Source organism: Physeter macrocephalus, chromosome 11 (genome assembly GCF_002837175.3).
Source record: "Physeter macrocephalus isolate SW-GA chromosome 11, ASM283717v5, whole genome shotgun sequence".
NCBI classification, from domain to species: Eukaryota; Metazoa; Chordata; class Mammalia; order Artiodactyla; family Physeteridae; genus Physeter; species Physeter macrocephalus.
Genome location: NC_041224.1, coordinates 140,060,055 through 140,084,820, shown reverse-complemented (window position 1 = coordinate 140,084,820; position 24,766 = coordinate 140,060,055). Strand labels below are relative to the sequence as shown.

General features: G+C 35.0%; 1 protein-coding gene across 3 annotated transcripts in view; it reads right to left on the bottom strand.

The window, feature by feature from the left end:
- KIAA0586 (KIAA0586 ortholog) overlaps positions 1 to 24,766 on the bottom strand; it is a 104,913-nt gene that overhangs the window by 69,003 nt on the left and 11,144 nt on the right. For all 3 annotated transcript variants that reach the window (XM_028495953.2, XM_028495952.2, XM_007105235.3), the window contains 13 exons: positions 24,153 to 24,374; positions 22,023 to 22,176; positions 20,604 to 20,771; positions 19,489 to 19,612; positions 14,417 to 14,549; positions 13,592 to 13,809; positions 13,138 to 13,210; positions 11,465 to 11,692; positions 10,358 to 10,532; positions 6,554 to 6,748; positions 4,904 to 5,091; positions 2,960 to 3,073; positions 1,109 to 1,189 (listed from right to left, as the gene is read on the bottom strand). In XM_028495953.2, coding sequence (XP_028351754.1) covers positions 1,109 to 1,189; positions 2,960 to 3,073; positions 4,904 to 5,091; positions 6,554 to 6,748; positions 10,358 to 10,532; positions 11,465 to 11,692; positions 13,138 to 13,210; positions 13,592 to 13,809; positions 14,417 to 14,549; positions 19,489 to 19,612; positions 20,604 to 20,771; positions 22,023 to 22,176; positions 24,153 to 24,374 — 2,073 coding nt within the window. The remainder of the gene's footprint in view (positions 1 to 1,108; positions 1,190 to 2,959; positions 3,074 to 4,903; positions 5,092 to 6,553; positions 6,749 to 10,357; positions 10,533 to 11,464; positions 11,693 to 13,137; positions 13,211 to 13,591; positions 13,810 to 14,416; positions 14,550 to 19,488; positions 19,613 to 20,603; positions 20,772 to 22,022; positions 22,177 to 24,152; positions 24,375 to 24,766) is intronic.

Genomic DNA, 24,766 nt, shown 5'->3' with positions numbered 1-24,766 from the left:
AATTAAAACAACAATAAGATACCATTACACACCTATTATCATGGCCAAAATCTGGAATGCTGACAACACCAAATGCTGGCAAGGATATGAAACAGCAGGAACTATCATTCATTGCTGGTGAGAATGCAAAATGGTACAGCAACTTTGGAAGACAGTTCAGCAGTTTCTTACAAATCTAAAGATACTTTTACCATATAAGTCAGCAATTGTGCTCCTTGATATTTACTCAAAGGAGTTAAAAACTTATGTCCACAGAAAAAACCAGATGTTTGGTTTGGTTTTGTTTTTGTTTGGTTGGTTTTTTTTAGCTGCACAGTGTGGCTTGCGGGATCTTACTTCTCCGACCAGGGACTGAACCCGGGCTCCTGGCAATGAAAGCACGGTATTCTAACCACTGGACCACCAGGGAATTCCCTCAGATGTTTATAGCAGCTTTATTCATAATTACCAAAACTTGTAAACAACCAAAATGTCGTTTAGTAGGTGAATGGATAAATAAACTGTGGTCCATCCAGACAATGGAATATTATTCAGTGCTAAAAAGAAATGAGCTATCAAGCCATGAAAAGATATGGAAGAAACGTAAGTGCATTTTACTAAGTGAAAGAAGCCAATCCGAGAAAGCTGCATACTGTATGACTCCAAGTAGACTGCATTCTGGAAAAGACAAAACTATGAAGACAGTAAGAAGATCAGTGGTTGCCAGGGACTGGGGTGGGTAGGGGGGACGGATGAATAGTCAGAACACAGAGGATTTTAGGGCAGAGTAAATACTCTGTATAATAGCATAATGATGAATACATTTTTCCAAATCCATAGAATGTACCACATAAAGAGTGAACCCTAAGGTCATCCATGGACTTTGAGTGATTATGATGTGTCAATTTTAACAAGTCAAAATTGTTGGGGTATGTTGATAATGGGGGAGACCATGCATGTGTGGGGATAGGGAACATATAGAAAATTTCTGTACCTTACTCTCAATTTTGCTGTGAACCTAAACTGCTCTAAAAAAAAATAAAGTCTTTTTAAAAAAAAGATAATCAAATCACATAAAAAAATGCTAGTAGAAAAATAAATTCACATGATTGCTAATAAGCTTTGTTACCTGTATGATATCGATTACTTCATCGAAGTTAGTTCCTGGAAACTTCACCTCTTCTTCATCTGCCTTTGTAAATTCTGGAGTCTAAGAAAGCATTTTCAGAAAGTTTTGGTTGTGTTTAATGTCTTTTTAATTTATACCTAATTTATCATAATACCATAGCATAAACTTATAATTACATGCCCCTATTTTTTTATTTTGATATCCTGCTCAGACTTGATTTAACTAGTAAATGAAATCCAAGCTAGTCTCCAAGTTATCATTTCAATAGCTATAAAAAACTAGGTATCAGTTTTTCTATCAAGGACTCCACCAACAATGCAACTTAAGTCAATTGATCAAGTTGATATAATTGTGATTTCTCTCCTAGAATTAAGATAAAGAAATGTGTTTATATGTATAGATATATGTTTACACATATACAAACTCACAAAAAGACAGATACAGAATCAAATAATTTAGAAAGACAAACAAAATAATTATTTTACAAATTTGGCCTCTAGGCCTCACTATATATAATCTAGTCACCAAAAACCACAATAGACAATTCCTGAGAGCAGAATGATGAACAGTCCAAAAAATTATTTGTAATCGTATATGTTTTAATAAACTTCTGGTTAAAAAAATTATTGATGAAAAATAAAATTAGGCACAAGAGCCATTCAGGGCCAGTTCTATTTTACTATTTCTTTTTTTTTCTTTTTTTTTTTTTGCGGTACGCGGGCCTCTCACCGCTGTGGCCTCTCCCGTTGCGGAGCACAGGCTCCGGACGCGCAGGCTCAGCGGCCATGGCTCACGGGCCCAGCCGCTCCACGGCATGTGGGATCTTCCCGGACGGGGGCACGAACCCATGTCCCTTGCATCAGCAGGCGGATTCTCAACCACTGCGCCACCAGGGAAGCCCTATTTTACTATTTCTGATTGTGAAAAATTGATGTTCTTCCTCTCCTTAAAACTGTATCCTCAATGAACAAATTTGCTTACAATAGATGAAACCTGGGGAAATGTTACAATGCTATTTTGCTGTGTAGTAAAGTCATAATTTTGTCATTCAGTCACAAGCAGCAAATAAATATTAGAAAGAAATGCATATTTTTGCATCGTGTCAATAGTATGACGACAAAGTAACATCCCAAAACATAAACTCCAATTGTCACTATAAAATTCACATTCAGGAAAACTATAATTTAATTCCCATTTAAATCAAGATTCTTCTCCAAAGAGACAGAAATTATTTCTTCACATATGAGTCTTACAACTTAAGTTACCAAAAAGTCACACTAAGGATTATCATTTTCAGAACATTTATAAATGTAAGGATATTAAAGAAACTTTCTTTTTTGAGTTCATAAGCAACTTCAGGGACTTCCCTGGTGGAGCAGTGGCTAAGAATCTGCCTGCCAGTGCAGGGGACAACGGTTCGATCCCTGGTCCGGTAAGATCCCACATGCTGTGGAGCAACTAAGCCCACGCACCACAACTACTGAGCCTGAGCTCTAAAGCCTGCATGCCACAACTACTGAGCCCACATGCCACAACTACCGAAGCCTAGAGCCCGCGTTCTGCAACGAGAAGCCACCGCAATGAGAAGCCTGTGCACCGCAATGAAGAGTAGCCCCCACTCGATGGAATTAGAGAAAGCCCACGCACAGCAACAAAGACCCAGGTAACCAAAAATAAATTAATTAATTGATTAATTTTTTAAAAAAGCAATTTCACATTTGTTTTGAATCTTTTCCTTAAAACCAAAATTATTAAAATAGATTATAATGGAAGACTTTGCATGGAATAACATTAGTTAAAAATCTATAGTCAGACATTGCTCAAAGATATAGAATACATTTCTGAACATACCTGTATCCAGGTTTTCAGAGGAGGAGGAGGAGATGCTTCTTTGGGACTAGACGGAGATAGACCAACATCAGCACTACCATTTGAAATGCTGTCAATATCTACGTTGGGTAATACCTAAAACAGAATACAACATCCAGCTTTCAGTTCATCATTTTGACTCAAATATTTGTGAATCTATGTATCAATAACATATTTAACTTTTTATTGCAAAGTCATTGGATAACAAATTTAAATTATGAAAACATATTTTACAAAATTTGGAAAATAAAATTGAAACACAAAGAATCCTATTATCTTAAGACAACAACATTTTCACTATTCCCTTTATGTTTTTATTATCCACTTATGCAAAGCTAAAATCTAAAACAGTTTCATTCCTGATTTTCCATTGTAATTAGGTCATAAACACCTTACTATACTTCCATATAGACTTCATAATAGTATTTTAAATGACTGTATAGTATTTCAAGAAAATACATGCCTTATTTAATCATTTCCTGTTGGTAAACATTTAGGATATTCCTTATATATTCACTATTAGATAGATAGATAGATATCACTTCAAAAAACTTCATATATACATAGGGGTTTTTTCCCTGAACTTTGAATTATTTCATTATGCTAGATAGCCAGATATTAGGCTAACTTCTTGAGCCAAAAAGCCTAAATATTTAAGATTCTTGGTAATTACTGCCAAAATGCAATGAAGAGCTCTATTTCCATCATCAAAAACATAATTAATTTTGTTTTACCCAACCTTCACCCAAATTAGATAATAGAAGTGTTTCAGCAAGAACAGTTTTTTAATGGAGGTATATTATTGTTATTTTAATTTGCATTACCTTGGTAATTAGCAAGATTTAAATTACTCAATTTGATTGCTTATAACTTCCTCTTCTGTAGAGTCTTATATATGTTCTTTGAATATTTCTGGATTTGCTCTTATGTTTTCTTATTAATTTATGGAGGTTTTTATATTTAAAAATTAAAAGTTTCTATCATATTCTTTTCATATGTTCTCACTGTATGTTGTTTTCCTTTTCATTTAGGAATCTTTTACATATATAAGTTTTAGATTTTATAGATTCAAATCTATTTTCTATCATAACTAAGATTTCTCCTCTCATATCCAGACTTAACTTCATTTTTGATAAGGACTACATGCAATTATCTTCTAATTCTTCTATGTTTTTATATATTGTAGTTATACTTTAGCCTATTGCCTATTTGGAACTCACTTGCTATACAGTAAAAGTTTAGAGTCTAAAATTGATCTATTTTCCACACTGCTAACTAATTATAACATACATTATTTCATTTAAAATAATCCTATTTCCCACTGACTACTGAACTATCTATCACATATTACAGTCTTTTTAAATAATCAAGGCTATTTCTGAAATAGGACCAGTATCAAAACACCTTAACTTTTCTAAACCTTTGTTCTTTCAAATGTCAAAATGATCCTAAACTTCAAGTTTTAAAAAAATCATGGCTTTTTTTTAATACAATTTCACTTAAATTATACATTAACTTAGGAAGAATTGTCATCTTGAATATTTAAGCCATTATAAGCCATTATATTAAGACATTATAAGTTCTCTCTCCATTCATTCAAGTCCTCATATATGTTTGTATAAAGATTAAAGTATTAATTATATAAGACAAACACATTAAGCCTTTTTAAAATTAATTATAACATACTATTGAATTGTTCCCTTTGGAATATCATCAAGTCACCTGGATATGAGTTATCAGCTTAGAAAAGGTAGCTTAAATCATGCAGAACAAGGATAGCAATATCACATTAATATCATAGTTTTAAAGAAGGAAAGACCCATCATGAAAGTACAGTTTTCATGAAGCAATATAATAGATTTTAAGTACTAAAGTTAAGCCAAATATTTTTTTCCTTAAATTTTTCTGTTCATGCACACTGAATACCTGCACAGTAAGCTGAGGAGGATCCTTTTTTTCTGACTTCATTCCTACAACTGCTATGTTAGGTTTCTTTACTCCAGTTTCTGTTTTTCGAGATGATGGTGGAATAGAAGTAGTCACTGTTACAGGGTGTGGCTTGTTTACAATTACTCCAGCAGGTGGCATGGAATCACTATTACTTTGGGTTTGTCCTAAAAAATTTGGGGGGAAAAGGAGTCAACCATTTCAGAAGTAAAGAGAAAATTCTAATATAAAACCTAGATCTTTATGCCTAAATTCTCATAGGAAAGGAAAGCACTATCTGCAATCACCTTTTCTTCTATCATCACCACTGTCATCATACTCACCATGTCATCCTTTCAGCAGCGACTAACATTAGGCACTCATATGTACTAAACACTTCACATACACTATCTAATTTAAATAAGCCTATGGAGTATTAATATTATCCACATTTTACAGTTGAGGGAGCAGAGGTTTAGAGACATAACTTAATTTGCCAAAGGTTATGATAGTAAGTGGCAAAGCCAAAACTAAAGTGTATTGCATTGTGTTGTATTATTTTTATTCTCAAATCTTCATAGAGCAGCAACAGACAGAAATAAAACCGACAACAAAATACTAGTGTTTGACTACCAATAAATAGCATGTAGGCCAACTATCTGCTAACTATCATAGCTGTCAAAATTTTGTTACCTTTCACTTCAAAAGTTCCACTTGTTTCCTAAATTTCAAAGTAAAGAGGACAGTGCAGTGCATTCATTAAAAACACAGACTCTAAAGTCACACTGCCTGGGTTTGAAACTTGGCTCCACTCTAGCTATGTGGCCTTTGACAAATTACTGAACTCTTCTGTGCCTCAGTTTCTTCATTTATAAAATTGGTACATTTCCATGCATTTTATACAGTGGATTAAATAAGTTAATATATATAAAGTGCTTAGATCTGTCCCTGGCACACAGTAAGGACTTTATAAGTATCAGCTATTATTTTAGTAGAAGACGTGTTTGAACAGACAGCTACCAAGTTGACATGCCATTAACCCATAATATCAAAAATAATTCTCTCTTATGTTGAAAAATATTCACATTTAAATAATTCATCAAAATTAAGAATCGCAGTGACATTGAAAGAAAAAAATAGCTAACAAAATTTGAAGAGCTAGTGTGAGAACAAAAATTATTTGCTCAACTTTTACAATGATGGATCTGAGAGACCTCAAATAAGTTAATAACAAACTATTAGCTTAGAACACACAACTACATAATTTTTACTTATCACGGCCTAGTCCAAAAGTATATAAAAGGTAATTCAAAGTACTTCTCCTAAGACATGATGATATTAAACCAATCAAAATCCTTAAGTTCATTAATTATTATGAATGTCTGACATATCTAAACATTATTTTAATTTCATTTCATCTGCAGAAATATACTATAAAATACCAAAAGAATGTCTCCTATAAGTGAAAATATAGCATCATTTCAGAGACTGCTACTACACAAAGTAAGACACATTCTGGGGCCCTACTCACAAATACAAACAACACATAAAGGAAAAGGTAGGTGACTACTATGTCAGTATCACTTTGTAATTTCTGCTATTGCTGATTAGAATTTAAAAATTTACCCCATATATTTTGTTGCGTCTTACCTAAAAGAACTGCCATAGGAATTAGATGACCTTCCAGTGTACCTGAAAAAGTAGGCATTTCCCGGCTTGGGCTGAACAAATACTGCTGATCACCAGGAGACAGTGTAGTTATGGTATGTTGCAGTTTAGAATCTGTCTTTGTAGGTTTTGTTGCATAAAAGTCAGTTTGTGTTCTTATTGACTTTACTTTCGTGCCTATAATAATCACCAATGGCAGATATTTTAAAATATTGTTTGAACATCTACTATGCAGTCATCTATAGATATAGCAACCCTTCCTCACAGAAAGATCTCATTCTATATAATAAGGTTACAGGGCCCCAAAATATAAGTAAACCAGGGGTTGGCAAACTTTTTCTTAATTGGTCAGATAGTAAATATTTTAGCCTCATTGGCCGTGTGGTCTCAGTGGCAACATCTCAACTCTGCTTTTGTAGCATGAAAGCACTCATAGACAATACTTAAATGAATGAGTATAGCTATGTTCCAATAGAGCTTTATTTATCAAAACGGGCAGCTGACCTGCAGGTCATGGTTTTTCAACCTCTGAATAGATGTAACAACTTGTGCAACTACTATGATAGAAAAGATACAATAACTAGAAAAAAATGTTGAATAAAGATTCAAAAGAATATTCAGAATGTATTATTTAACTCATTACATTTTTTCCTATGAGTATAAGAAAGTTAATGATCATTTTTGGAATTGAAAATTTTTTCATCCTCTCATTACTCTGAATACCAGGCTTTATCCTTTGAAATAATGTACAGATAATCAAATTCTATACTTATTAAAACCTTGCAGAAGTTAATAACATTATACATTTTTTAATCACTATTTAATAAACCTATATAGATATTAAATCCTGAATTCTTAAATAATTAGAAATTTTTCTGATTATCTGTCTCTCTGGAGAAGAACATAAATTTCTGTGGAACCTGAGAAAAGTGAAGAAAACTAAAAGTGTACAGGAAAAGAAACTAAAATCTTTTCTATTGATAAATAAATACCTGACATTTCTACATTTTTACTTTTAATATAAGAGTAGTTTTATAAATCTAGACTTTTAAAAATAGGTTTATGATCCGAGGAAGAAAAATTTTAGTACTACATCTATTTTTTTTTCATCATGTTCTCAAGTATTCATTCATTCAATTGAAGGAATATTTTTCTTGAATGTTTATTTATTTATTTTTGATAAATTTATTTATTTATTTTTGGCTGTTTTGGATCTTCATTGCTGCACGCGGGCTTTCTCTAGTTGTGGTGAGCAGGGGCTACTCTTCGTCGTGGTGCGTGGGCTTCTCATTGCAGTGGCTTCTCTTGTTGCAGAGCATGGGCTCTAGCTGCACGGGCTTCAGTAGTTGCAGCACATGGCTCAGTAGTTGTGGTGCATGGGCTTAGTTGCTCCATGGCATGTGGGATCTTCCTGGACCAGGGATCGAACTCATGTCCCCCTGCGTTGGCAGGTGGATTCTTAACCACTGTGCCACCAGGGAAGTCCTCCAGTTTAAGAGGATTGAGACAATGTCTTACTCTTTGTTCCCCCTGCGTTGGCAGGAGGATTCTTAACCACTGTGCCACCAGGGAAGTCCTCCAGTTTAAGAGGATTGAGACAATGTCTTACTCTTTGTGGCCTTCACAATACCTAGTATAATGATGGACACATAAAAGGTATTTAAAAAAATTTTTTTAATTGAACCCCAGCTAGACCTAAGGTAGGTTTTCTTTTTCTTTGTCTTAGTTTCCACCCAGTTTTGTTTAGTCTGAAAGGGATGCTGTTGCTTATTTCTTACTATAATACAATAGATTAGTTTGAATTCTGGGGTTCCAGGCAACCACCTCAGAGAAGACTGCCGTTTAATTTACTTGCTACAAACAAATGGTTCTTCAGTGGAGGGGGCCTCTGCGGTGGTGCTGATACCTCTGCTTCCATGTTTGTACTGTAGGTGCTATATAGAATCTGAAAGATGCCTAGCAGTAACTTCTCTCACTGCTAATGCTCAGAAACTTAAAGGCAGAGGGGGAAGTGAATGTAGATAGTGTCTAATAGTAACATCATAGTAAGCACTTTTAATGCTTTTAAAGATTTAAAAAATGTATTTAAAGATTTTTTAGAAACAATATGAAAGTCAGATGTACACAGGCTTAGCTGCCTAGTTGCTCCGTGGCATGTGGGATCTTCCCGGACCAGGGTTTGAACCCATGTCCCCTGCACTGGCAGGTGGATTCTTAACCACTGCACCACCAGGGAAGCCCCTTGAATGTTTATTTAAAATATATTTTTTCAGCATTTAAAATGTGTTTGGCATCATTCCAGACACAGGGACTACAAGTACTGAATAAACCAACTGTATTCATGTAGCTTACACTCTAAGTAAGGAAAAAAATTGATAAACTAATAAAAGTATAATGTCAGATGGTGAAAAGTGCTATGAGGAACAACAGGCAGAGCAAGGGAATAGAGAGGGTTAGGTGATAATATTTTGGATAGGATGGTCAATATAGACCTATCTGACGAGCTAACAGCTAAGAGCAGAGATTGAAAGAACTGAGTGAGCCATGCAAGGGTCTGAGGGAAAAGTCCTCCAGGCAGAGGGAGTAACAGGCACCAAGGCCCAAGGAGGAGCCTGGGTCCATAGGTTCTCAATCACTTCTACCATTAAAAGGGTTACTTCATAAAGTGATTTTTGGATTTAAAAGTATTAAAACCTTTACTTATTTTTTGCAAAGGCTTTCCAAACCCCAAATATAAGTTAATAGCAAGCTCTAAGAAACAAGGAAACATGAGGGTAAATATCATCCACAAGCCTAGTAAAATAAAACCTATAGGATTTCTAGATAAACTGACACCCTATATGATCAGCTAACTTTTGGAAAGGAAAGGAAGGAAAACTAAAGCAACTAACACAGCTCCAACTTCCAGAAAGGATCAGAAAGGAAAATGAGTTGGGATCCACGAGTGACGACATGTTGTCAAAGTGCCTTATAGACTGCTAAAGCAGAAGTTGAGAAACTTCAAAATGTAACCAAAGTCAACAGACTCAATATTTAACTAAGAGTTATATTTAAATATACTAGTGAAATGGTAGGTGTGAGTCAAAACATATAGTGATAAATAAAGATATTTTTAGTTGTGTACAAAAGTAACAAAAAAATTTTTCCCCTTTGCTAACTAAGGCTCTTTGAAGACAAACCAAACTGCAAAAGTGCCCATAAGCACTTTTATGATAATGTACAGCATATGGCTTATCTTTCTGTTCATAAAGAATGTGATGGGGCTTCCCTGGTGGCACAGTGGTTGAGAGTCCGCCTGCCGATGCAGGGGACACGGGTTTGTGCCCCGGTCCGGGAGGATCCCACATGCCACGGAGTGGCTGGGCCCGTGAGCCATGGCCTCTGGGCCTGTGCGTCCGGAGCCTGTGCTCCGCAATGGGAGAGGCCACAACAGTGAGAGGCCCGAGTACCGCAAAAAAAAAAAAAAAAAAAAAAGAATGTGATGGAGTAAGCTTTGCAAGGAAATGTCTACATTCCCTAGATTATAATTTAAATTGCTTAAAAGTCATCATCTCAAATTTTATCATGCTTTACCTGAAGATACCATCTAATCCTATTTTTTCCCCACTGATCCTATCTTGAATCTGGTCTATTTTTCCCTACTTTCCTAAAAGGAAATGTTTCCATCCCTAAGCATTACATAATTTGAACAGTATTTATAAGTAATAAAAAGCAAAAATTGAACTTTACGTATTAAACCAATACCACAAAAAATGAGTTTTAACACCAAAAAATGAGGTTCCTTACCTTTAACTCGTTCTATTACTTTTGGTCTCTGTGGTCTGGACTTAGGAGATGGAGAATTAAATCTGAGATATGGTCCTTTTTTAAGAGTGCTGCGATGACCCTGATAAACTGGTTTTCCATAGATTTGTAACATATAATCCTTGTCTTGTACCACTGTGGTTGCTTTCAAAAACCCCTAAGTATACAAAGTTATTCAACTCACCAGCAAAATAGTCATCAAACACTTATCTCATTTTTCTAAAACCTCCTTTTGCCAGCTTAAGTACTATATTAAGAATGATCAGGTCAGGAAAGTCCTCTATGTTGAATGGCTCTTAAATTCTGGAGATAGTTCTCAAACTACAGTTGTAAAGTTTTCCAAAGCATGAAAATTAAATACAAAAATCATCCACCCAAAAAACATGAAGTTTCTTACACTACTAAGCATATTTTCAGCACCAAAAAGTTTAAACACATTTTACATATGAAAGTAATAACTGTCAAGTACAGTAAAATAACATAAACCAAGTCTTTAAATAATTTCCTACATTCCTGATCTCACCTTCAATCATAATCTAAATGCCACAGAAAGGTAGCATTTATTGAGCATCTACTAAGTACTAAGTACTGAATTAATCAGATGCTTTACGAATCTGCCCAACAATCCATGTTTGGCATTCACAAAGTTACAGCTTAGTTAGAACAGCCAAAAAATTCCCTCTAGCATCTAGTACCATGCCTCCCAATCACTAGGCACTAAACAGACATTTGTTAAACTGAAAAATAGACAAACTAAAATTTATACACACACACATACTACAACATACAAAGATGAAATACAATTTTGAATACCATGAACTAGAGGATCTAATTTTTGGGCTAGATGATCTCTAGATATACCTGCTGTAACTGAAATACTGTGATTGTAAGTGTGAGATGTCAGAAGGAAGGAACTGTGTACTTTGTGCAGTGATTTCTACATTATGGATATCCAAAACTCTAAATATCAATAGTTGAAAGATGGTTTACATTTGTATAGTCATTCATATTTTTAAAACATTTTCATAGTCATTTCATTATTTATGTCTTTAAAAAATGATCAATTATAATGCAACCTTTACATCTTACCTCTTTTCTCTCTTTCTGTAAGCTTGAAGCAGGCATGCTCCTTGTAGGTAGATTTCTAATTTGCTCCTCTTTTTGTTTTTGAGAATGTTTTCTTGGAATTACAGAGTTGTTTACCGTTTTGTCTTGTGTGTTGGTTTTAATATCTTTACTCATGTTCTGAACTCTCTTGGTCCTTTGGTTCTTCTGATCAAATCTCTTTTGTTCATAATCTTTTCTTGCCAGTTCATCCTTAACATAACCAAAATTAAAATTACTTAAAATCTATCCAAGTAGTAATGCTTTCACATCAAAAGTACTAGAATTTATTTTCTGCTGCTATAGAAATATAATTTAGCAGTTTTAAAGGCTTTATAAGTAAATGATATTGGTTTACATATAAATAAAAATTCTTTTTAGAATAAATGAAAAATTAAAAAGACTGGTGTTTTATGGAGCAGAGGGAATGAGAAATAGTAGATGATGTTCAGGGATAAGAGGGCAACTTTTCATTATAAAGCTTTTTACACTTCTTGATGTTTAAACCATATGAATATAGTAAGTATTCCAAAAATTAAATTAAAAAATAAGTTTCCAAAAAGTAAACAATTTTGTAATAAAACACTGAGATTTATTTATAAATTAAAGTTACTTGTAGGTTTAAACAAGCATATTTTGCATGAAATCCACAGTTATAGAGTGACATATATTGCTAGTCATCTGCAGAACCAGATATGAACTCCAAGTCTTCTGACTCTTAGCTCACTTTTTTTCTGGTGCATTACGTAGCAGCTAATATAAATTCTTTATAACCACATTAGAGATATACATTCTTAAAACAACAGTGTTTAAAAGTGTATATTAGGGAATCCCCTGGCGGTCCAGTGCTTAGGATTCTGTGCTTTCACTGCTGAGGGCCCAGGTTCGATCCCACAAGCTACATAGTGAGGTCAAAAAAACCCCCCAAAAACAAGAAAGAAACAAAAAAAAAATCCCCCAAACCAAAAAAAACTAACACTTCATCTTCTACCACTGTGAGTATGCAGATACACACATCTTACAGTCAGGAAAAAACACTGCATCCCAAGGTAAAAATGAGTTACCCTGTCTAGTTTTGCTTCTTCAAATACATAAAATTTTAAGAATTTCCTTTAAATTACTGACCCCTTGATAAAAACAACTGTCGTGGATTTTTGCAATGCTAATGTCTGAAGATACACCATGAGCTTTGTGGAGGTGAGAAAGTGGCAGTTTTTCCAGCTGGAACTGACTGACTTCTCTAAACTTAATAACCTTAAAAATCTTGTGGAGTATTTTCCTTTTAAGTAACTTTGATGTTTTTATTTTGGTAAGCCAATGCTTCTAAATCTGCTGTCTTTTTTTTTTAAAGGATCCTTTTTTTGTAAGTATACTTCTTTCTTTTCTAAATGCTTTTGCTAAATTTTCTTTCAAATCACTAATATTTTAGTTATTATCCACAATTTTCCAGTTAACAGCCATAATATAATTTATGAGACAAAGCACATGTTAAGTAAAATGAAACTTATTACTAAGTAAGTATAAAGGGTGACAGAGTGAAATTAAGAATTATCAGTGGACTTAAAAGGAATATTTTGAGAATACATATAATACTTGTAAATTGTAATAAATGTTATCTCCTGAGAATTCAATTAATTCTGTTTTTTTCCAATACCTACTTGAATTTCTGCAGAAATAGTTTTAATCCAGTTATCTACTGCCTTTCTGATCCGAATCTTCTCTGACATCTCTCTACAAAACAGAAAAAAGAATTTTCTTAAATTAACATTAAAGGTCCTAAGAATAGATCTCTTACCTAGTTTTGAATCTATTGTGTAGCCCAACATCCTTCATCTGAAAATGAAAAACCAATGTTATTAGTTTCATCGAATGTTTGAAAAGCACATGTAGATCCCAGAAGAAATGTACCAAGGAGAGAAAAAAACAGGGAAAATTAACATCTGTGAAAAATCATAACAACATGTACATACCCAAATTCCAACTTTATAATAAGTCCACATGTCAAAGGCAATGAAGAACATTTTCTAAACATTAAAACACACTAAAACAAAATGAAGCACTGTAAACTGGCAGTTTCATAAAAAACCTTGGGATGCCAACATCCTGTCCTACCTGTTGGTAGATAGAGCATTGATAAATGAATACATGGCAGCTCCATCCTTTGCACGAATAATAGCTTCCAGGTTTTCTTCAAGTACTTTTTTATTGTTTTGTACTCCTCTCAAAATCTTCTCAGCATCTTTCAATACAGATCTCGTATTGGTTATTTGAAGCTTAATGGAATTCTGTGGAAGATCAGCAACTGCTGACACAATCTGAGATTCTTTTGGCTTAAAAGATAAAAAGGCAAGAATGTTAGTATGTAAAACTCATATTAATATTTTAATCCAAATAAGAGCTATTACTATAGTTTGGGACATATACTATGCCAACATAGTCGAAGGAATCAATTTGTCAAATTGAAGAGCTATAAAAGAATACTTGGCAACTAAAGTTTCTTTCCATTTAGAAGCACTAATGTGAATGTTCAGTGAAATGGGGCTGGGAAGCCCACAGCAGTTCGGTGGCCAACAAAAGCTCTATCTGGTGAAGAAAGCTAAAACAAAATAAGAGCAAGTTGGCTCTAGGTAGGCAGAGCAGACAATGTGAACTGGATAAACAAGGGACATTCACAGTTCTCCTTCCACCTTCCTTCCTCTCCCACAGAAGCTGGAGAGCTACCGGTTGCCACATCGCTCAGTCTTAGCCAAGGAGCAGTAAGTAGAAATCACTTGATGAGGGCTTTTGGAAAAGTTTTGTAAGGGGAACAGGCTGGGCTGACATGTCTTTCCATGCTTTGTCTTCATCCTTCCTCTTGCTTTCTGTCTTGATAACTTTATTTCTTCGTAATTTTTACCTTAACTAATCATTAATTTTAGTATCTTGTTCCCACCTTACCTGGCGTATGCCATTTGTTTCATTCCTCTTTTGGCCAAGATCATGAAGAATATCATCAGACTTCTGCACAGTCACTTTAGCTGTTCCTAGTTCTTCACAGGAAGGAAATTTCTGAGTGGACAGAGGGTCAATGCTGTAAAAGATTTTAAAATAAAGTTTTCTAAATTGTCATAAATTCAGTAAACAGTTGATTATATAAATCTTTGATACATCCTTAGTTATATGAATTCTAAATGAGTCTTATTAAAATTGCACAACAGAATTAATCAGTTATGTGATTAAACATATGAAACACCAAAAATTACAAGAAACAAGATTCTCTGGCCAGACTGGCTTAGGAATAGTAGAAAAAGAGCAGAAAACAGTTTTACTTTGAAAAAGCTAACGTGCAGAAGCACTTCTGGAATGGTGGAGTAAGAATCTCTAAAAATCTACCCCTGTTAAGAGTAAAGAGAACACTAGCAAAAATGGTCAAATCAGCTTTTGCAGAATGCTGGAAATTAAACAAAAGCTTGCAACAACCCAAGGAATATTTAAGTAAGAAAATGGCTGACAAGAACAGCAAGCTCTATGGCATTTTTAACTTGCCCTATTCCCAGAGCCCTTTTCCCAACTCTGGGGTAGCTTTGAAAATCAACAGACTCGGGAATTCCCTGGTGGTCCAGTGGGTAAGACTCAGTGTTCCCAATGCAGGGGGTCCGGGTTCAATCCCACATGCATGCCACAGCTAAGAAGTCTCCATGCTGCAACTAAGAAGCCCGCATGCAGCAACTAAAAAGGCCGCAACAAAGATCCCACATGCCACAACTAAGACCCAGCACAGCCAAAATAAATAAATAAATAAAACATTTTTTAAAAAAAGAAAACCAACAGCCTCACAACCACTAAAAAGTCAGAATGAGTTTGGAGCCCTTCAAAAAGTCCCATTCTCAGGGTTTCTCCTTAGACCTGACTCAGAGTTATCTCACTGAGAAATCCCATCCCCAGGTCATTCTTCGAAAACAGTGCCAATTGTTCAACATCTTAGCTGCCTGAGGGGGTCGTGCCAGTTGAGGCAAACAAGAGGGTAAACAATAAACCAAAAATGTGGGGAATGAGATGTCCAGGGTGGAGTTCTGAAAAGCTCCAACACATTACTGGGGATCTAGAAGGTCATGTGTATGTACAGGGCTATGTGCATGCAGAAGAATGACCTAAAAAGGGCCTAACCTTTCACATCTGACTGACCGTGGGCTCTGTGTGAGTAGGAAGTAAAGGTTAAGACAGACTTATAAACTGCTGGAGCACTGAAGGTGTGCCCCAACATGTACGTACACACACACACACACACACACACACACACACACACACACACACAGTCCCTTGCAAAGACAGGTAGACTTTTTCATTCAAAGCAGATAAGGAAATCTCCTTCCAATCATTAGCAGACTTAGCTAACCAAATAGAGACTTGCTACACATGATAAAAGAATTAAAATTATAGAATTAGTCCAGGAAAATCACTTAACAAACAGCAACAACATGAACAACAACAACAATCAGCAATACCAACAAATGCTGGTTGGGGGTGGCAGTTGTTGGAAGAATCTGATTTCCAGAACTGGCACATTAAAATGTCTAATCTTCAACAAAAATGTTGTGAGACACAAAGAAACAGGAAAGTATAACTCAGACACAGGAAAAAGCATAGTCAGTAAAAACTGTCCTTGAGGAACCCCAAATATTGGACTTACTAGAGAAAGAACATAAATGAGCTACTACAATTAAAGGAAAGTATAAGAATGAAGTCTCAGGAACTCCCTGGTGGGCCACTGGTTAGGACTATGTACTTTCACTGCCAAGGGCCTGGGTTCAACCCCTGGTCAGGGAACTAAGATCCTGCAAGCTGCATGACACGGCCAAAAAGAAACCTAAAAGAATGAAGTCTTGGAGCTTCCCTGGTGGTGCAGTGGTTGAGAATCCGCCTGCCGATGCAGGGGACACGGGTTCGTGCCCCGGTCCGGGAAGATCCCACATGCCGTGGAGCGGCTGGGCCCGTGAGCCATGGCCGCTGAGCCTGCGCGTCCGGAGCCTGTGCTCTGCAATGGGAGAAGCCACAACAGTGAGAGGCCCACATACCGAAAAAAATAAAAAGAATCCGCCTGCCAATGCAGGGGACACGGGTTCGATCCCTGGCCCGGTAAGATCCCACATGCTGCGGAGCAACTAAGCCCATGAGCCACAACTACTGAGCCTGCGCTCTAGAGCCCGTGAGCCACAACTACTGAGTCCGCGTGCCACAACTGCTAAAGCCTGCGCACCTAGGGCCTATGCTCTGCAACAAGAGAAGCCACCACAATGAGAAGCCTGTGCACCACAACAAAGAGTAGCCCCCACTCACCATAACTAGAGAAAAGCTTGCGTGCAGCAACAAAGACCCAATGCAGCCAAAAATAAAATAAAGAAAATAAAAATAAATTTATTAAAAAAAAAGAATGAAGTCTCACCAATGAGTATCAATAAAGATAAAAACTATTTTTAAAAAAATAGAAATTCTGAGAGTTGAAAAATACAATAACTGAAATGTAAAATTCACTAGACAGGCTAAACAGCACATTCAAATTGGCAAAAGAAAGAATCAGCAAATTTCAAGATAGATTAATTGAAATTATCCAGTTTGAGGAGCAGAAGAAAAAAAGAATGACAAAAATTAAAAGCCTCAGGGCTTCCCTGGTGGCACAGTGGTTGAGAGCCTGCCTGCTGATGCAGGGGATATGGGTTCGTGCCCCAGTCCGGGAAGATCCCACATGCCGCAGAGCGGTTGGGCCCGTGAGCCATGGCCGCTGAGCCTGTGCATCCGGAGCCTGTGCTCCGCGACGGGAGAGGCCACAACAGTGAGAGGCCCGCGTACAGAAAAAAAAAAAATTAAAAGCCTCAGAGACCTGTGGAACATCATCAAGCATACCAACATACAACATAGCCCTAGGAGAGAAATAAAAGGTCATGTGCACTATTTAACTATGTAAAGAAATAATGACCGAAAACTTCCCCAATTTAATGAATATTAATCCACTCATCCAAGAAGATCAACAAAATCTACAGAGGATAAACTCAAAGAGATCCACACTTAGCTACATCATAGTCAAATTGTCAAAAGCCTAAGACACAGGGAGAATCCTGAAAGCAGCAAGAGAAAAATAACTAATTATATACAGTTTCCGCAGGAAGATTAACAGCTTACTTCTCATCAGAAATCATGAGGTCTAGAAGGCAGTGAGATGACATATTCAAAGCACTAAAAGAAAAAGAGTGTCAACCAAAACTTCTACATCTGGCAAAACTACACTTCAAAGGTAGAAATTAAGACATTCCTAGATAAACAAAACTGAGAGAATTTATCACCAGCAGACCTACTCTACAGTAAATACTAAAAAGAGTCCCTCAGAGTGAAATAAAAGGACACTACAAACTAACTCAAATCCATGTGAAGAAACAAAGAGTACTGGTAAATTTAACTACATAGGTAAATAAAAAGACAGTATTAAATTATTTTTGTTTATAACTCTTTTCTTCTATCGGATTTAAAAGACAACTGCATAAAGCAATAATAATCAAGCTGTATAGACAAACTTATAATGCAAGAAGACATAATTTGTATGAAAATAACAGCAGAAAGAAAGGGGGAGGGAATCAATCTATATCAGAGCAAAGTTTTTGAATCCTATAGAAATTAAATTGGTATTAATCCTAACTAGATCATTTTAAATTAAGATGTTAACTGTAATTCCTAGGGCAACCAGAGAAAATAACTCAAAAAATATAGTAAAAGAAGCAACAAGGGAATAAAATCTTACACTATAATATACCTATTTAATAAAAAAAAAGACATTATGGAGGAATAGTGGAATAAAAAAAGACCTAAGATATAAAAAACATATAACAACATGACAGACATAAATCTTACTTTATCAGTAATTACATTAAATGTAATGGACTAAAACTGTAATGTCTTCTTATGAGATTATGCAAAATGTGACTCGTTTAGTTTTTATTATTGTAGTTTTCATGACATTCAAAAAAAATTATAGTGGCTTAGATTTACTTGACTTTTTAAAAACTCTTTATAAAGTTTCAAACATATACAAAAGTAGAAAGAATAGTATAATGACCTCTATATACCTTTATTTAACTACAAAAATAACTAACTTATGGCTATTCTCATTTCATTTATACTTCCAACCCAGTTTTCCCCACCCTGCAATGGATTTTTTAAAAATTAATTTATTTTATTTTATTTTCTTATTTTTGGCTGTGTTGGGTCTTCGTTGCTGTATGCAGGCTTTCTCTAGCTGCGGTGAGCAGGGGCTACTCTTCATTGCGGTGCACCGGCTTCTCATTGTGGTGGCTTCTCTTGTTGCAGAGCACGGGCTCTAGGTGCACAGGCTTCAGTAGTTGTGACTTGCAGGTTCTAGAGCGCAAGCTCAGTAGTTGTGGTGCATGGGCTTAGTTGCTCCACGGCATGTGCGACCTTCCTGGACCAGGGCTTGAACCCATGTCCCCTGTGTTGGCAGGTGGATTCTTAACCACTGTGCCACCAGGGAAGCCCCTGCAATGGATTATTATTGAAGCAAATCCCAGATATCATTTCATCAGAAATTAATAGTAAATAATCCACAGTTTGAGAAAATTAGATGTATTCATAATTATATTATAGAAGAGAGGAAAGATCTATTAGCAGAAGAAAATAGTAACTAAATCTAAGACAATTTTTAAAAGCAACGTTTTAAATTCACTAAAATTTCTAAAGAAATTTTAAAAATATAAACAAAGCTCTTTTCAATGTAGCGTTTATTCCAATCTCTCTTTTTTTTTTTTTTTTGTGGTATGCGGGCCTCCCTCTGTTGTGGCCTCTCCCGTTGCGGAGCACAGGCTCCGGACGTGCAGGCTCAGCGGCCATGGCTCATGGGCCCAGCCGCTCCGCGGCATGTGGGATCCTCCCAGACCGGGGCGCGAACCCGGTTCCCCTGCATCGGCAGGCAGACGTGCAACCACTGCGCCACCAGGGAAGCCCCTATTCCAATCTCTTGTTTTTACCTGTTTCTCCTCTCAGGATTCCATCCTATTTTTGATCTAGTTAGTAAGTTTTTGTCTGAAGATTCACTTATTCTTGTCAAAGAATCATAGTTACTCAAAATTTGTTCCAAGAGTCCTACATTTTCTACAATAGAAGAAATACAGTATCATTTTTCAAGTACTAATTCATTTTTATATACTATCTCACATATATTTGTACTAAATTAGTTTCATGTGGTGATGACCTACTCAATTTACAATGTAGACTATACATACATTCATCAATAAAACTAAATATTTATAACTCAAGGAAACTATACTGGTAAAATTTTAGGCCTGAATTTATTTCCATCACAGAAAAAAAGAATTTGAATGAGAAGTAACATCATCACAAAGCCTAGTAAACGGAACTATTTTTATTAACAGTAAAAGGGAGATTTAACTATTTCTTCACAACAACTATTGGTTGAATCTTCCTTTTATCCTCATCTTTAATGAGACTACATAACAAAATTTTTTTTTTTTGGTGAGGTTTATTAATTAAAGATTTTATTATCTTTTAAATTCCTTAAGATTCTTTAAATGTGTCCAAGACAAGACTGGAATGCATTTAAATGACTCCAAAAATGAAAGCTTATATTTAACATTTTTACTTACTTTTACTAGAAAGGCTATATTTTAAGCGTCTATAACAAATTATTATTTCCTGTCACTTATAAAGGTTATTAGCACTTTTTCCAGTTGAACACAATAAATGTTAAATTTCTCTGAGTTTTAGTATTTAACTTCACACTTAAAAACAATATAAGTAAACATGATAATCAACCTTACCTTCTATAAAGCATTATTTTTTATTTATTAATAACAAATATTTTTCATTAAAGGTTTAAGTAATAACATGTTGAAGATAGTCAGAATAATTACAAAGGTATATCTCCAACTCCTCCTGCAAAGAATCTAAAGAAGCTTGATTTGCCCAGAAAGTATCATTTAAATACATATATTAAAAATAGAGATCCCACTTCAGTTACTACAAGGCACATTAGAGAATTATAAATCATGAGTGTGGAAATCTGTTCCTAATTTGAGATGGGTCTAATAAAAGTAGTGGGTGCTAACTATAATTGCTTTATTACCTGTATGACGTGACATCTCCATATTTTCTTTTTTATCCGTAGGATTTTCCCTCTTTGATATTTTATCATCCTTTGAAACAGGTACAGGAGCAAATCTGCGAGGTGCTGGTGTCTCCAAAGGAGATTTCTGTTTATCAAAATTGGTATCTTCAACCTCTATTGAAGGTGCTTCAATAGAAAATAAAGAAAATAATAAATTTAACTTACTTTTTAAAAACGTTTTAATTGTAATATTACTCTTCCCCATATTTTAAAAATAAAACCAAAATTATACAGGATACTCAAATTATTAACAAATATATAGAAATAAGTTCATCCTCACTAGAAATCAGAAGAATACAGACTATAAATACTTTATACTTATACCTAACAAATAAGAAAAAAATATGACAATATTCAGTGCTATTCAAGTTGTGGTGAAAAATGGCATAGCCAGACACTGCTCATGGCAATGAAAACTGGTAAGACCATCTGGTGCTAAGTATAGCAAGTCTTAAAATTTTTATATACTTTGATCTAGAGAGATCCCACTTTAGTGAGTACAAGATACATTAGACAACTATAAACCGTGAGCGCGGAAACCTGAGTTCTGGCTGTAGCTCTGACACTCACTCTCAAGCCAGGTGACCTTGAGCAGGCAGTCATAACCTTTCTGGGCTTCATCCTCCTTCCTTTACAACTTAAAAACTGACTCACATTACTTCACAAAAGTTTTGTAAGACCCACTCACTTGGGGGAAATGTAAAGCACCTTGCCAGTATAAGGAATCTTTAACATGTCTGTAATCCAACAACGTTCTAACGAATCAAATGTCGGGAATATTGTACTACATGGGTCTGTATATCATTAAAGGGATAGGCCCTTGATTTTCATTAGTTCATTATTCAGATATCAATAATTTGGAGATACATTTATTAATATAGTTTAAATTCCAAAGGTTTAACACAAATAAGCTATGTATTCCTTTGTTTTTATAAAGAGATTTTTTTAAATTCCATTAAAATAGACTTGCATTACTAACTCTTTGAAAATATTTAGAAATAGTTTCTAATTGTACTCAGATGGTTTCTCCCCTGACAGAATCAAGAAAACAGTAAATATCCAGTTTGTCAGAAAATTGGTGAATTGATGACAAGCATTTTTGATGCTAGATAAGTAAAATTTTTCTAAATTTATATAGAAGTGCTTCTGACAATTTATGAAAGTTATTAATTAAAACCATTAAGTAGAACATGATCCATAACTTGACTGAACAAGTTTCAAAATAATCTAAAACTTACCTGACCTAAAAAAGAAAAAACCTAATTTTATAAGACAAAGACAGTCTCTCACAACCTTATAAGTAAGTTTTCAGCTTATATACTGCAAAGAACATTCATAGCTGGCATTTTTTATTCATAGAAAACTACATATTTTTACCTTGTTTGGAAGCAAAGGTGTTATGTGAAGATAGATTACTGCTAGCAAAATTCAAATGGTCTGGTTTTACAGAATACTTTTCCACTGCTCTAGAAGGGGGCACAGTAACAGGCTGAAAACTACTAGTCTTGAGTGCAGCACTAATGAAGTGAGTCTAGAAAACATAAAATTACTTTGTTAATTTCAAATATCATTTGAAAGAGTTAGATGACAAAATACCTTGAAATGTATTAGAAGACTTGAAAACAATCTATTAGATTAAATAAACAATGAAAATACACACATTACATGCAACTATCCACTGCAGCAGCAATGCCACTGGAAGCATATAATAGCACTTGGGTTAAGTCTGGCTCTGCAGTGTGGTCCTGATCATTTAATTTATTCTAAACCTCAGTTTCTTCCTTTTCACCTCAGAGATGGCTCAAGAGACACTGAAGCAGGGTAGGAGAGGACCAGGAAGAAGGGAAACTAGCCCTAGACCTCTACTTAAACCAGAGAATTTAAAACCAAAACATCTCATCTTTTATATCCTGAATGGAAAGATTTTATTTTAATTAAAGGTTTAAAAACCATTGATAGAAAGCACTCAAATAAAATAGCAGCTGCACATAGTAGCAGCGGTAATATATGCATTTACATATAAATGGAAACTATAGTGACAACACAGTTTTAACACTATTAAAACATCTGAAATGTGTAAGTATCTTAACTAATAAAACTGATTTTAAAAGAGTTTTATGCTAGGCAAAGAAAAACCGAAAAGATTTATAGTTTTACAGAATTCTTAAAAGTGTGTTGAGATCACTCTTCAAAAAGAATTTCATTTCATTAAGCCTTAACTGAACTACTAAAATACTCATTGAAAGTTCAATTTTCTCTGTAGTTATAGGCTTTATAAATAAGATGTCTGAATTAGCAAAGATTCCATTCTTCCAAAATCAGAAAGTTAATAAATTATGTGTTTATTTATGGAAAGATAAATGAATGGCAAGCACCTAGAACTACCTTAAAAAAACTCAGTGTGCTTTTCAAATGTGTCATCTCATTCTATCCTGAACCAAAAATATTTTCTAGGTAAAGAAATCAAGGCTCAGAGAAGTAAAGTTATATGTAGACTGAGGACCAGCACTCTGATAGGCCCACTCCTAGCCTCTCCAGATGACATGCTGCACACTCAATTTTAGCAATGTATGGAGTACTTACTAAAACTTTATTTTATATGCCCATAATCATTCCAATAAAAATAATATCTTAATCCCATGAAAATCTCGAGACAAGCTCTATTAGGAAGTCTTGAAAATAATAGGACATTAGTGTTCACTCTGTGATCTTATATTGAGCTATGACAAGTTTATTTTTTATATATTCCTCTGAATGTTATATTTTAATTTTATTTTTAAAAGTTTTTGAACTGCATACTAAGTAGGGAAAAAAAGGAAATTAAAACCAATACATTTACGATGCTGGTCATTCACTCATTCAAAAAGAAAGTATACTGAGTACCTGAGTGCTGGGTAGTATCCCAGGACTTAGAAATTCCAAAATAAATAAGAAACTATACTATCAGCATTCTGTGAGGATAACTCTTCTTCTTATAATAGTCCAGTGCCTCATATTCAAAAGGCATAAGAATGTTCATTCTTTTTAATTAAGTAAATGTAGAAGCAAATAAGTATACTAGGTGGTTTTCATCCAAGGGTGTGCAACAGAATCATTAGAGAGCTTTCAAGGATTCCCAGACCCCATCTGAGACCTGCTGCCTCAGACTTTCTGAGAGGTACAAGCACGTGTATATTTATAAAGTTCTCCAAGTGAGTCTGATGCACATTCCCAGGCTAAGAGCCACTGATGTAAACAAAAAACTGCAATGCGATAAACGCCCTTTAAAAACGCCGTGAATGGAAATACCACAAAAGAAGGAAAAGCCAACTATAAGGAGAGGTCTCACAGAGCTAGATGTCTGAACTAGAACATGCAGATGTACCCCCATAGAGGAAAAGAATTCTGAACAAAAGCAAATAATTAAGAACTAAAACTGTTACCATCTCCTGAGCTATTGCAATAATCAATGATTAGCTTAGAGATTCACGTGATAAAAGGACATGGAATGTGTGATCCCTTTATTACCTGAATATCCATTTGTTGTTGCTGCAGTTTTTCAAGATGCCTAATGTACTGCTCCATAAACACATTCATCTGCTTTCCATGATCACGGCAGTGTAGTTTCTCATGTTTATTCTGAATGGTTGTCTGCTGCTCTGTAACGCGTTGTAGCTGTTTATCAGTCTCCTGTAACTTATTGAGTAATTCTGTAACAGTATTGACCTTTGCTTCCAACTCACTCTGCACCTAAAACAGTAAAAATATCCAAAGATATCAAAAATATGCTCAATTACTAGAAAGATTATATAAAGTGATTGGTATTGAGAAATTATCAAACCAGAGCTTTTACCCTCTAAATTTCTGATGATTTTATGCCTTTATTTTTAGAATCACAGACATAAAAGGCAGAAGATAGCTATCCTTAAGTAGATCTTTTCTCTCATAAAAAATAACAAATTTGTCACATACAATTTTTATTTCTTAAGTGGAAATTAAATACTTAATGGAAATTAAAAATACTTAAATGGGGGCTTCCTTGGTGGTGCAGTGGTTGAGAATCCATCTGCTGATGCAGGGGACACGGGTTCGTGCCCCGGTCCGGGAAGATCCCACATGCCGCGGAGCGGCTGGGCCCGTGA